The 13602-nt window shown below is 39.8% G+C and overlaps 2 protein-coding genes across 7 annotated transcripts in view; both read right to left on the bottom strand.

Annotated features, from left to right (window-relative positions):
* Positions 1-7422, bottom strand: part of cep192 (centrosomal protein 192) — a 32298-nt gene extending 24876 nt beyond the window's left edge. For 2 of the 3 annotated variants that reach the window (XM_005742942.2, XM_005742944.2), the window contains exons 1-16: positions 7182-7399; positions 6464-6708; positions 6029-6139; positions 5420-5577; positions 4950-5011; positions 4470-4620; positions 4224-4339; positions 4007-4096; positions 3610-3762; positions 3307-3457; positions 2907-3127; positions 1923-2045; positions 1083-1238; positions 644-914; positions 396-545; positions 224-288 (exon numbers count right to left, since the gene is read on the bottom strand). In XM_005742942.2, the coding sequence (XP_005742999.1) occupies positions 224-288; positions 396-545; positions 644-914; positions 1083-1238; positions 1923-2045; positions 2907-3127; positions 3307-3457; positions 3610-3762; positions 4007-4096; positions 4224-4339; positions 4470-4620; positions 4950-5011; positions 5420-5577; positions 6029-6139; positions 6464-6636 (2151 nt within the window). In that variant the 5' untranslated portion in view covers positions 6637-6708; positions 7182-7399. Of the gene's footprint in view, positions 1-223; positions 289-395; positions 546-643; positions 915-1082; positions 1239-1922; positions 2046-2906; positions 3128-3306; positions 3458-3609; positions 3763-4006; positions 4097-4223; positions 4340-4469; positions 4621-4949; positions 5012-5419; positions 5578-6028; positions 6140-6463; positions 6709-7181 lie in introns of all 3 variants that reach the window. The other variant, XM_005742943.1, reaches the window with a different exon arrangement.
* A 1255-nt stretch (positions 7423-8677) lies between these two features.
* The window catches only part of seh1l (SEH1-like (S. cerevisiae)), an 8222-nt gene continuing 3297 nt past the window's right edge, over positions 8678-13602 (bottom strand). The window contains exons 6-10 of one of the 4 annotated variants that reach the window (XM_005742940.2): positions 12466-12606; positions 12145-12299; positions 10725-10878; positions 9283-9405; positions 8961-9106 (exon numbers count right to left, since the gene is read on the bottom strand). In XM_005742940.2, coding sequence (XP_005742997.1) covers positions 9324-9405; positions 10725-10878; positions 12145-12299; positions 12466-12606 — 532 coding nt within the window. In that variant the 3' untranslated portion in view covers positions 8961-9106; positions 9283-9323. The other 3 variants (XM_005742939.2, XM_013913319.1, XM_005742941.2) reach the window with 3 other exon arrangements.

The following is a 13602-nucleotide window of genomic DNA, read 5'->3' as shown; positions in this document are numbered from 1 at the left end:
ATCTAAATAAACCATTTGAATTTATCCTTTGAGTATTTTTCATCTCATCTTTACAGAATTTTTCCAAAACATTTTCAAACATTCAGATCTGTCTTTTATTTTCTTCTTGAAACCTCATAACAGTGCAGCAGAAACTTCAAGTTACCTTCTTTTATTGTATGGCGGCAGCAAACCGCTCTAAATAATATGCTAGCAAAAACTCTGGTGAGGCAGTGATATGTACCTGCATGAACTGGTGCTCCTTTTCAAATTCTTCTTGATCCTTCACTATCTTGTCCATAGCGTCACCTGCAAGAAAAGGAAACATAATCCAAAAACTCAATCAATGTATATTACATACAAATGAAACAGTGTAGTATATAAATCTAATATTATAATAGAGTTGTGGACCATACTTGCAGGAACAAAATCCTCTGTCTCAAACTGGGCAGCACTCTCTGAGGCCTTTCCGGCAATCTCTTTTTCAAAGGACGAGTAATATGCCAGGTCTGTCACCCACTGCCCCTCTTCATTCTGATACACTACATTATGAGTGGCACTGGCACCTGAGGGGAGCAGCAGTGTTGTTAACATGTTACATCAGTCTCAGATTTTTACATCATAATTGAGCCTCGGTATTTATTCAAGAATAACAACCACCTACCTCGTTGAAATTCCTGCTCTAGGTTGTCTGGGCAATGGTTCCAGCCATCATCTGAATCATCCTGCTCCCGGTGGAAGCTCTGGGAGAAATACTTAGCTTCCAGGGATGTGGAGAGGGGATTGTTGTCATCCTCGCTGGTACTGTCTGAAACCTCAGCAGCAGTAACATCACCACAGGGTCCTCCTCTTAAGCCCAAGGAGGGCCTGGCACCATCAAGCTCATCTATTCCATCATCATCGTCATTCTTGTCATCACAATCTGGAACCAGCACCTGAGACATAGGTATTGAAAAAAAATGTATTGTATGTAATTTTATTTCAAAATGTGTTAAAGTTGCAGGGTTATAAATATATAAATGCTCAAAAATAGGACTAGCACAGTTGGCTTTAAACAGGCACTCAGGTCTAAAAGAGATTTTCACCCCCTAACCTCCATTTACCTGGGAGAGGTGGAAGCTCCCTTGGGTTCCTTGAAGGTGAGACACAGTAAGGTTTGTTGAATCTTCAGGTCTTCTCAGTGCAGCTCCACTCCTCAGGTAGACAGAGTCCAACAGTCTGTCAACTGCAGGCCCAGAGTCTGTGCTCTCCATGGCATCCTGACATTCAGAATTACAAAAAACATGAGCAAATATAGTCTTTAAAGCTCATTACAACTACTGGTACCCCCAACGTTTTGATTGATTACCAAATCATTCCATTTAGTGTGAAGCACTATTTGTTATGTGTACGGAAAAAACAATATTTAAATGTCATAAGTGAAGTAAAAATACAGGATTCATAACAGCAATTTAATGTTCTTGAGAATCAGATGACACATAACTTTTTGAATACCTGAGCATCCGGAGCATGATCTCAAACCAAACACTGAATGAAAGCTCTGTTGAATATTTTTATTTCAGTTGTTGGGGTTACCCATCTTTTGATTATTAAATCACCTAAAATTTACTGTTAGGTTTCCTTATGTTCTACTTTTGTTACTTTTTCTTTTTCCTAAAATAGAAGCCAAATACAAACTGGTCCCATGATATTGCAATATTAATACTGTTACTCCAATTACTAAACAAGTACATTTTAATAAATAACATCCTTGCTTTGTCAGTACTTGACATATAGTGTCAAGTACTCAAGGAGAAAGCACCAACAATTCAGTTCAACAATAAGATAAAATGTGCAAAACACTATTACAGTGGTAACAGCATAGTATGCACAATATATAATAAGTATAGCCATGCATGACTGAAATGACCACGAGCTGGTCAACTGCAGTTACATGTACTTACCAGTGCCTCCTGTCTGTCCAGGGCCTTGCTCCAGCTGACATGAGAAAGCCTCTGAGATGCCCCAGAGATCCCCAGAGAGGAGCTGGTCTCTCCTGTTCCAACAGGACCCACACGGTCACCCATCTGAAAATAAAAAAAAAGTAACATTTTTACTTAAAATTAAAACAAAAAGACAAAAAACAAACACACAGTCAAGGCCGAGTTATATTTTCCATCTATCAGGGGTCCAAACGGTGAAACACTTAATTGTAAACTTCATGAACAAATGAATGTGTTTTTTTTTTTTTTGGTCATAGCTTTTGCAAAGGCTTTTATGGTCAATCAAAAAGGTAAGACTTACATTTGGCATTGATAAATAGATTTCACAACTTCTACAACAAAAAGAAAAATATTGGTGTTTACCACTACTACCCCAATGCTTCCTAATAGATGCACCTATGGTATCAATTTGAAAATCCTAGGTGCCTTTCAGAAAACTTGACCTCTAACCTTGAGGTCAAGGTCAGTGGGATTCAGTGAGATTTCTAGTAGACACACCTATGGTATCAATTTGAAAGTCCAACATAGCCTCGTTATCGAGTCATCTTATTCACAAGAGTTTCAGAAAACTTGACCTCTGATCTTGAGGTCACCCTGATGGGGTGACACTAATACCCCATCAACCTTTTATAGCTAAGGAGTAATAACTATCACAAGCTTAATTCAATTAACCTGTTGTTTTCAGAAAGCCAGGTTCATAAAGATCTGTATAAGGGAATCATTCTTAACACTATATGAATTTGAAATCAAGCAATCAAGATATGTTTTAAGTGTTAACTTTCACTTTTACTTCAAGGACAACTAAAAAAAGAAAACACAAACATTTAGGAATGACAGAAATTTTTAAAGGCTTAAACATTTCATGTCTTAAAACCACAGTCATCTTAACCATGACATAGAAATAATTATTTGCCACCAACTACCGAGTACAGAGCCCATTCGTACCTTTGTATATCTGGGAAGGCTGATTCTTCCATGTACTGGAAGACCGTTCAGATTATCGTCCTCATCTTCACCAACAGCACTGCTACCCACAATCCCCAACCCACGCAGGGCATCGTAGGTGGTCTGGACATTAGTTGCTGCTGGAAGAGGCATGGTCGACACTCCTCCATCGTTTCCACTTTCTTCACTGCCACTGCTCCCATCCCCACCTCCTCCATCTCCTGATGTTACACAGCACCAAACAAAAAACTGTGGGTTATACAAGACGCTCGGGAAATTTGTTTCTCATTTTCACATAATCTACTGCTGGTTTAACGATATGACGGGATTGTGGTATGACAGTTTTGTCACTACTACTACTACAGACACACACAGCAAACATTAAAGATGGGTGTTATACCTGTGACAGGAGGGTTGATGACTTGACCTTCAGCGGATCGCCTGTGTCCAATCCCAGATGAGGATGCACCACCCCGACCACTGGAAGCCTCATCCTCAGAACTGCCTCCTTCTAGACCTGGCCTGAAAGTGGGACGGTTGCTTTGTCCAACCTGTCGATTCACACAGAGAAAAACACATGCAATAAGTAAAACAATATTGAGAATGCAGTTCACTTTGATTGAAAATAAAACAGTGGATCTACTGGTGACCAAAACATGTAAATGTAAAAATATCCGATAATATTTCTTTTTGTATTTCTGACCAGCTGTCTGGATGTGCTTGGCAGCAGCCGAGTCCTGGCAGCATCACTGCTCCTTCTTGTAGATTCCAGCTCATCCTCTGTGTCCTCATCACTGGCTGGACAGGAGTCCATACCTGTGGCAGCCAGGCGCACATCGGGCATCTGGAAATCCTCCTGATTTTTTTGATTTTTTTTTTTTAAATTGAGAGAAAGTAAAACATACAGCTTTTAATATCTGGCCCAAATATGATTAAGAAAAGTACAAGCAAACCAAAAGTCAAGCAAACAAGGTTCTTGCTAAACCCTTATTTTTGGGGTCAGCTGTCTAAACTGACCTGTAGTTTCAAACACAAGTTACCATTCTCTGCCTGAGCTGAAATCAGTACACAGTCACAAAGCAATGTATCAACATGCTCACCTGATCAGACTGATCAAGGAATTGATCTCTGTACTGTTCAGGCTCTGTAGAACTTGGGTTGGACAGGACATCAGCAGCACCTGGCACTCCCTATGAAAGATATACTGTGTTAGCGAGAACTCTGAAACAAAGATTTTAGCTTGCATTCTTTTAAAAGTGGTGCTAGTAAAATGTATAAGTCAGTAAAGTCAGCAAAGTAGAGCGGAAAGAGCCTTACAGTTGCAGGAATCTCCTGGCCCTCCACTCTGCCTCTCTGCATAGCAGGAGGGACCAGCTTATTGAAGTACAGCTCCAGCTCATCATCAGGCAGGTTGTTTACATCAATGTCATCATCTGGTGACCAAACACCAAGTATGTGTGTGACTGAATCACAAATATCACACCTGCTCGGTGTTAAATTCATCCAACTGAAATAGGAACGATGTACAAAGCGTGACTCTAAGGACTTAAAGGTCTGACTTACCTGTTAGGTCGCTATTCATACTATCCACAGACATGAGCTTCTCATTGGCCAGGAAGCTTGAGTTGCTGTCACTAAAATGGTCACTGCCCACTCCTTCCCTCAGTACCTGGTTGTTTTCAACTCTAGATGGTAAGGCCTGAACCTGTATGGACTGAACAACAGAGGAATGCAATGAAAGCAACTTTACAGAAATTTTGTTAGCAAATAAAAAAGGTGAGTTTGATTTAAAAAACTTGTAACAAAAATACTGCATTGTAGAAAGAGCTAGATATCAAGACATTCAAAAGTTTAGAAGAAGTGAAATGGTGGATTTTAAACAGTGAGTCAAACTCTGTATTTTTGCACATCACGACAGAAAATATAGAACACAGAAAATGAGTAGGGAAAGAAATAGTCCAAATCTTTGGACAGCAGTCTCATGACACATCACACAGATATAAATCAACAGGAAACTGATCAGCATGTATGGAAAGGTGGTACCTTTTTGTCTGTGACATCTTTATGTCCAAAATGAGCAAATGTCAGAAGCCCTGTTGACAGATCTGTTAGAAGAGACACAAAGTTCATCAGTAACACTTTCGTACAGGTGGATCAAATGAGCATGTACACATTGCCCCCCAAAAGCCTCAAGCAAACAAAAAACAAAACAACTTTAGGCAAACACTCTTACATAACAGATCAGTATGAAGCGGTTGATTTATAAGAACAAGCAACACTCAAGTTATTAACTACATTTAAGGGCCCTAACTCACGTGTACCATGGTTCATTGCATTACCACAACAGCAACAAAAAGAACCATAGTACACATTCAAGTAGTACATAGCTCACTTTTAAATTGTGTGCTAAGTCTGAATGGAGAACGGAGTCACTTAAATAGACTGATGAAGCCAGAAATATTACTTAACGTGTGCCTGAAAAAGTCAATAGAGCCAGGGGCACAAGAATTTACCTGTTCCAAGTTCTGTGGGATGGCCACATACTGAGCCTGCCTGTGTAGTAGCAAGGCCCAGCATGGAGCCTTGATTTCTGGATGCACTCTCATCCAGATTAATCTTCAGAAGCTTGTCTGAAAGACGATGGGCTGCAATGAAGTCATCTGCATTATCCCTGTAACAATGACAGGGATGTAAATAATTCAGAACACATTAGTAAAACACACCAAAGGAGAGTTAAAGTAATTACTTATCTATTAGTCAGGTTTATACTGTGTGTGTGTGTGTGTGTGTGTGTGTGTGTGTAACATTAAATTCATACTAACAACAACCGCTGTGTATCCACTTCACTGCATTTGAAAAAAAAATTTTAAAAAAGGGCATTTATTTTCACAGAGATGACAACGGTAAAGTAAAGTAAAATCGACACTAAAGTTTAGAGTTACTACATTTCAGTATTTGGTTTCTCATCCTTCAAACTACAAAAGATCTATCCTGACTATTGATCCAACAATTGGAAGTTGGCTGCAGTATTACACACTACAGTTTTTTGTTTGTTTGTTTTTTAACCAGAGATTTTACAGGCAACAATGAGCAGCGTGAATTACATGTATTTCTATACTCACATGTCATCTTTGAAGCTGAGGGCAAACTTGGGCTGTTCTACTTCAGATGACTGTAGACCAGAATGCTGCAGCACTCTGCTATCCAGGTATGAAACCTCAATGGGATCGTCTCTATAAAATGAGCAAATAGTGCAAAAAGCAGCTTGTTAACACAAAAATCAACTGTAAATAATTATCAGCACCCTTAATTACATTTAGCACCTATATGCTCACCCAGAATTAATATATTACCTATAAACTTTGTTAAACATGTCAGAGACCACAAAGAGCTGCTTTTCATTAACAAATATACACAGTTGTTTGTTTGTTTTTTAGCAGGCATTTTTGAAATACTGCCATCCTTGTATTGCAAACAAAGAACCTGAGATCTATTTTTAGCCTCAGAGCATTTCTAAAACAAGTCACATCAGCCCAAAGCCAACAGCATACTCCCACCTGTTGTCAGATTCGCGTCTAATTTTAGCCACAGTAGAGGCAGCCACCGGCAGTCCTGGGCCTGAACCCAATGTCACATTTCCCAGTGTGGGGCGGCCACTGGCGCTGTCCAGAGACTTGCAGAGGAAACTTGGGAAGGCTTCATCTTCCAGTTTGTAAAAACTGTCTGCCATTGCTTTTGAAGGGAGCAGGGTGAGTGCCAAATGTGGCTTAGGTTCCGTTCAGGTGATGACCATCTGTAATGTCTAGAAAAATGAACGGTAGCAATAAAGGAGCAGGTAAAACACATCTTGTGCCCATTCGTGTGCTTATTTAGCAAACATCAGCTTCTTAATACCACCTTTCAATCGTGAAAACTATTGACTTAAGTATTTTCTTTGGGGAACGTCATCATACATGTTGTTTCGCAGGAATACGGTTCAAGTCTATTGAATAAACAAATTAAGAGAACTTAACTAGCCAACTACACTAGGTGGGCTAACTTCTAAGCTAACAGGCTACTTGCTAAAAACAAAAGGGTCTGTGGAACTCGCCAGCACGTTGCAGATTTAAGCTACCCCATTGTTTTTGGTTCTTTAAGTTAGAGTGTGTAAGAAGACATTTTGCAGACAGCACATATAAGTGAACAAGCTTCACCTGCTCGCTAATTATTTCTTCTTAGACTGTTATACTCCAGCAAGGGAATTCAATTATAAACGTTTGTCGGACTTCAACTCACATTCAACACTCCAGAAGTAAGCGGGCCCAGGGATAAATAGTTTTTCTCCAACTCGAACTTTGTCCTTATAAACGGTTCAAATGCGATACCAAGTGTAGCCAAATGCCAAATGTAACTTCGAAATAACTTAGACTCATCATTATTACTTAAAATCTGACATATCAAACAAACCGTACAATAGTTCGTAGGACCAAACAGCGCCCAGAAGCCACAGGAAGCCCGCGTGAGCGTCATATCACAAAGGCGGGACTTAATCAATTTTAGACGACGCGGATTGGACAGAAAACCTATGAGGGAGGAAATTGCCAATGATGATTGGTTACTATTTATGTCATTCCAATGGATTTGGCAGCTTGGGGCCAATGACTGTATGCTTGGGGCGGTTAAGAAAAGTGCTCATTCATTTATCAGTAAAGCGCTTGTCCTCAGATGAATGAAAGACGGAATGTGCTCTTTTGAACTCCAGCCATAACGTATCTAATAATACGTATACCACTAAATTATCTGCAATAGTTGATAGGTTGTTATATTTATTATGAATTAGCGCCCAGTTATTAAGCAAAGCGTGTCACACAAGTCGTTAATGGCCAAGTGAGGATTTTCTTGTATCGTATGTCCTGCCAAACAGCTGCAAGAGTACCGAGGGTCGCAAACAGCTGACTGCTGAAAGAGTTGTCATCCCACATCCCATGCGTTCCGTTTATTAGGAGTGCCACGATATGAAATGTTGTCCTCCCTGTCAATGTTAACCCTCTGTGAAAATACTAATGGCATATATTGTCAGTTTTGCCTAATTTTGGAGCGATATTGGCAGGAGAATAGCCCCTTGCTGACATGTGATCCTTCACAAATAACGCCAAGGAAATGTATAGCACAGCCAAAAGACAGCTGTTCACACTAAAAAGGAAAAGGTTATATAACGCAATATGCAACTAATGGTTAGGCCCTAAAGAAACACATCAGTGTCCAAGAGCTACCAGGTATCACCAAGTTTTATAAATGGCTAGGACAAACATAGATTCAAAAGCTTTTAAAAAGATTTTTTTTAAAACTTCCTGGCCCAAGATGACCATCATATTATTTCCAGTCAATCATGTGGAATGACTATGCCTTTCTTCTTCTTTGATTGTAAAGGAGAAGCAGTCAAAAATAACACCCCCTTTATATCATTTATTTCTGAGTCTTACTTCCACCCATTCTAATTATAGACTTCCATAAGCAGAAAGACAAACATGTCCCCCTTTCAGACACAACTGACAGAAGTTTTCCAATTTACCAGCCAACCATACCCGATGATTGCGCGCCCCCCTCCCAACAACAAAAAAAAATCAGCTTAGTTTAAAAATGCTGAGTTTATTATTCACACAATACCATATACATTATTTAAATGACTCTCTGTACCAACGCATTAGATCTTCCAAAGGTTTTCTTTAATAATATGCAGAGGGGAAAAAAAAAACATAAACCTTTAGAAAAGTGAAAAAAAAATCTTTATTAGAAATGAAAGGAAATTTTCTTTTTCATCCAAAACTATTTCAAAAATGATACCCTGTCTTATTTAACTAAAACACACAGGGGAAGAGAAAAAAAAAAAATCATTGCCCTTCAGCTTCTGGTAAGGGCAGCAGTGCCCTGGAAGACAGCCTGTGGGGAAGAGGCTGCTGCTGAGGCTGAATGGGCTCAGTATCACAGTGCTCTATTAGGGAAGAAGGAGGCAGCAGGTGACCATACACAATACCCGCTCTAGGGGGGTCCAGAGGAGGAAAGAAATACCTGAAGTAAGAAAAAGAAGGAGGAGGAGACAAAGACGGCAAATACGTGGATGGAAAGAAAAGACAACAAAGGGAATACACAGAGGGTGAACAAATAAAGGGAAGCAAAAAAAGAGAAATTAAAAGGAGAAGGATGCATGTTTGGTCCAGACACTAAAAAGGTAAGAGGGAAGACAGTGACATTTAAAAAAAAAAGAAAAAAAAGGTTTAAGCACAAAAAGAAAGGAATCAATGTTTTGCAAGGTTCATGCCAGATTTGTTGCCAAAAATTAAAGTTTCAATCAGTAATACCCAAGTATCCATTTGTGAAATGTGTTACAGAGTCTTACATTTTAAATATGGGCAAGTGGGAGCTGATGCACAAGACACATTAGTAATATGCGGGTGGCTGGTATATCTTTGGAGAGGTCAGCTGCCGCAGGGGAGGAGCAAAGGGAGCTCTCTTGCCAATCCTGCATGCAATAAGCAGTACAACAGCACATTACTTCAAACAAAGCTCACTTCACACTTGTTTCTGATACATGAAAAATTCCACACGCCGCTCTGCAAACGCCTAAATTCAACTGAACTGAGTTAACTGGCTTACAATACACAGATATTGTGTTACTCGGGTTAGAGGGGAATCACAAGTTGAGTCAAAAACACGTATGTACAAATTCTTGTTAGGTCTGAGGTTATGGTGGAGTTGAACATAAATACAGCCACACTCTGAGCTTAGACACAATTTATTTATCGTTCAAATTTTCCTGGTGCTTCATGTGCGAATGAGGGGGAACAATGAAGGCTAAAAACAAGAACAGCTGCTGAGCCAGCAGACCAAATATGGTTTCAACAGGAAGTAATAACAGGTGTGGATACATTTCATTTGTATAAAAAGAGGAATGTGTTATCACTACATTCAAGGCTCGCAGTAGCTGTATTCACACTCGTTCTGTGTGTGTGTTTACACTCTGTTAATACGGCTCATTCAAGCTGTCCTTTCTGCTCAGCAAAGAGTTTGGCACTACTTGTTCAAGGATACATTCAAATCCAAAAGAGAAAAATAAGGAGAAAATATTCAGGATGCATTCATATATTAGCCAAATGCCTGTATCAGGTGATATCAGCATGTCTGTTAATATAAGATGGTACTTATCAACATCAGCAGCTGATATTCATTTTGTGTTGGTTAAAAAGTCCAGGCAGAACTAATGGGAGGAATAAATAACAAAAACAGTCAAAAGACTGACATTTGCTATCGGCTCAGAACCTAATGATCACAAAATTCCTGCTCCACTTCAGTTTAATCATGATGTCAAATGTTGAGATGCTTTTGACTGAAGCTGATCAAATTCATTTACAGAATACAACCTAATAGCACAATGTTTCTGTTCTGTATCCCAAAATAGCTCTAGTAATTGAAAGAACGGCCACGTATCAAACTCATAAACACATTTATTTTCCTTTTATATATTAAGAAAACAGTTAGTCCTTGCACTCACGGTGCAAAGTGGAACCATTCTTATTACATGCATCAGTATAAATTGAGAGGAAGTCACCACCACAACACATCCGGCTCCACAGGCACAATGTAGATAACCTGTGTGGTGAAAACCAGAAGCCAAGCTCTTTGCATGAGTGCAGCACGGGATCAGTGCGAGTCCAACACGCTTGTCAGTAAGCAGCTGTACTCCCAGTCAGGGTGAGGCGTTAAAAAAAAAACCAAAGTTGTCAGTTCTGACTGGCTTGGGCAGGGCTGGGTGAGTGGCGTCAGACGCGCCACGCCACCTACCTTCCTGCAGACATCCCGTTCAGCGCATTCTGGGAAGACTGAACAGAGGAACCCAGCACAGTACTCATGGCTGAGGGCTGACCGGATGAACCTGTAAGTGGGCTTCCATCTCCCTTCAGGATGCCGGTGCACTTCCAGTTGTCCATGTAGTTAGCTGCACAGAGACAGAAGGAAAAGTCGGCATTTATTTCGTACACAAAGGAGAAGGGGGACAATCTGACAGCTGAACTTTTCACCGTCATAGGATATTCAAGTGGGGCTCTTTTCTCCACTTGAATATCTGGTGTTCCTCCAGACCAGTGCATTTTGCTGAAGCACACAAATCATTTGATAATCTGCTTGTTGCTATGAACACAGTTACTGCACAACCATTTATTGTGAAGGGATTTATCAGCTTTAGCACTTTGAGCTCATTCCTTTCAGATTTTTGAAGCCCTCTCATATCTGTGTCAGTGTAAAAACTATCACAAAACCAGTGTGTAATGCTGGCTCAGCAACAAACACCATTTAACAGACATGGACTCGGAGGTAGCACTTAACAGCTTCAAAAACATATTTCTCAGAAAAGGAGAGCAGGATGTGGAGAACAAAGCAGAGGTAAATTCTTTAATGCTGACAGACTGACTATACTTGCGTATCAACAGATGTACTATATGCACGGAGTTTGTAAAAATTGACACTTCTATTTAGCCCAACTTTTAAGACATGCATTTCGTAACAAAACAAAATGAATTTTTTTAACCTGGAAAAGAGAAGCTATGGTTTTTCCTGCTGCTGATACAAACTGCATCACACAAACAAAGAGGTAAGCTCAGTCAGGATGCTTGGTTATGAGTATAGAAACAAAGCATCCCATCTATCCAATGTTTTTCAAACAAGAAGCAACTTCATATAAACTTATGGACCACTTCCAAATGATCTGGTGTGGAATGACTTGAATAACTGCACAATTTAACCTATGACTAAATCAATATTCCTAGTATTAATAGCAGCAACTGCTGCTACACAGCTACAAAGCCTGAAGCTTGGTAGGAGGGCAAAGGTTTCCTAACTGGAGGACATAATGGTTGCCAGTATCAGTCTGCTTGATTACTGGAATCAATACTCTGAAAACAGACACAGTGGTTAACCTGATTACAACATGTATTCACAAGTAGGTATTTGCACCTCGGACAGTAGAGAATAAAAAAAGTTGTTGTGGTTTGATGAGAACCTGTGCAAAAACATCAGCTTTCTTTACACAGTTGAACCAACAAATCCTTTATTCTGGAAATGACCAATGCCAACTATGAGTGAACAAAAGTCATTCAATGCCCAGTGAAAAGTACTATTCACTGAACAGCCACATTAAACAGCTTTTATTAAAGTTGTCACTGAAGTAAAAGGAAGACAAACAAGCAGTTGTTAAGAGCCCCCTCACCTTTCCAGAGGCGCACACAGCCATCATCCCCAGAGGAGGCCAGCAGGGTGCTGGTGATATTCCAGCTCACACGCCACACCTGGGAGTTATGGTTGTCAAACTGAGCCACAATCTGCAACTCAAATTTGGTGGGTCCTGTGGACGTGCTCTCCTTCCTGTCAGGAGCACACAAGAAACAGGAAATTGAATATTTATTTTGCATTATCTTAAAAAGAGAACATCTGCTCAGGAACTGCATGCAGGGCTTCAGTGCAGTATTTGTGTGACTCCACCAGTTTCTGTGCATTGTGGCCTTCCATAAGACAGAGTGCCAACACTCACCTCATCGGAACTAGCTTAAATATTCGAACATCTTTTGTTGCAATGGCGAGCACGTGGAAAGATCTTCCCAGGTTTGGAGCAAACGCGATGTCATGAACCGCATCCATGACCGTCATGAGTGTCTCTGCTTTGGCATATTTCCTTTTAAACAGATAAATATTAAAATCTGTCATTTATTTTGGTATGTCTTCATAATGCAATGGTTAGTGCATCACTAATAACAGGGTTCATACACATTTTTCAGGGTCAAATTCAAGCACTTTTTAAATCACATTCAAGGTCAATTTTCAAGCTTTTCCAGCACATTACCAAAAAAGAAGAAAGCATGTTTCACTTTGCATCACCTCAGTAAGACCTTGCAAAAATGTAAACAAATCATCTTAGGTCGACTTAAATGTCTTTTGTCCCCCTTTTGTTAAAAGAGAAAAATGCAGCAGACAAAAATAGTGAAAAAGGAAACGGTTGCCTTACATGCATATAGTGCACAAACTCAAAAAACACATTCCTCTTAAAAATTAAGATGTGCAAATGTGAACAAATCAACTTGTTAGAGATCTTCATCTCCACTGTAAATAAACAACAACCCAGAAAACAAGAAAACTGCACCAAACACCACAAACACCAACAAATTAATGTTTTCTCATCAGATATTGAAGATTCTTTCCTGTGTGACAAAAAAAAAATAGGAGACAGATGTTTGTTGGTTTTTTTTTTCTTTTTAACTAGTTAAGCACCCCTTTTTCCTTAAGTAGGGGTGAGAAACAGCAAGTTTTAGTTCGTTTCAGCAGCATCTGTGTTTGCAGCCTACAAATGTTCACCACAGAAACATTTGGAAAGCTTTTCAAAATCATCGTATTGAAACTCCAACATGTTTCCAAGAAAAAAAACCAACCAATTCAAAAAGATTACGCCGCCTCTCCTTCCTGGCGTGGCCGGCCAATTTTCCTCCAGAAAAAATGCAACAAATTGAAGAAGAGAAACTTCAACTGGAGGACAAGTGTAGATGAATGGAAGCCCAAAATAAAGAGCTGGAAGACAGACAACAGCGCCAGCCGGACATAAAAATTATTAATGAGGGCTGGGGAATCAAGTTTGCTCAAACCCGAGAGCAGATTGTGCACCTCATTAAAGAAAACA

This window comes from Pundamilia nyererei, unplaced genomic scaffold (genome assembly GCF_000239375.1).
Source record: "Pundamilia nyererei isolate P.nyererei 1_Seehausen unplaced genomic scaffold, PunNye1.0 scaffold00125, whole genome shotgun sequence".
NCBI lineage: Eukaryota > Metazoa > Chordata > Actinopteri > Cichliformes > Cichlidae > Pundamilia > Pundamilia nyererei.
Note: the sequence above shows the minus strand (reverse complement) of the source record. Positions and strands in the feature narration are given on the sequence as shown.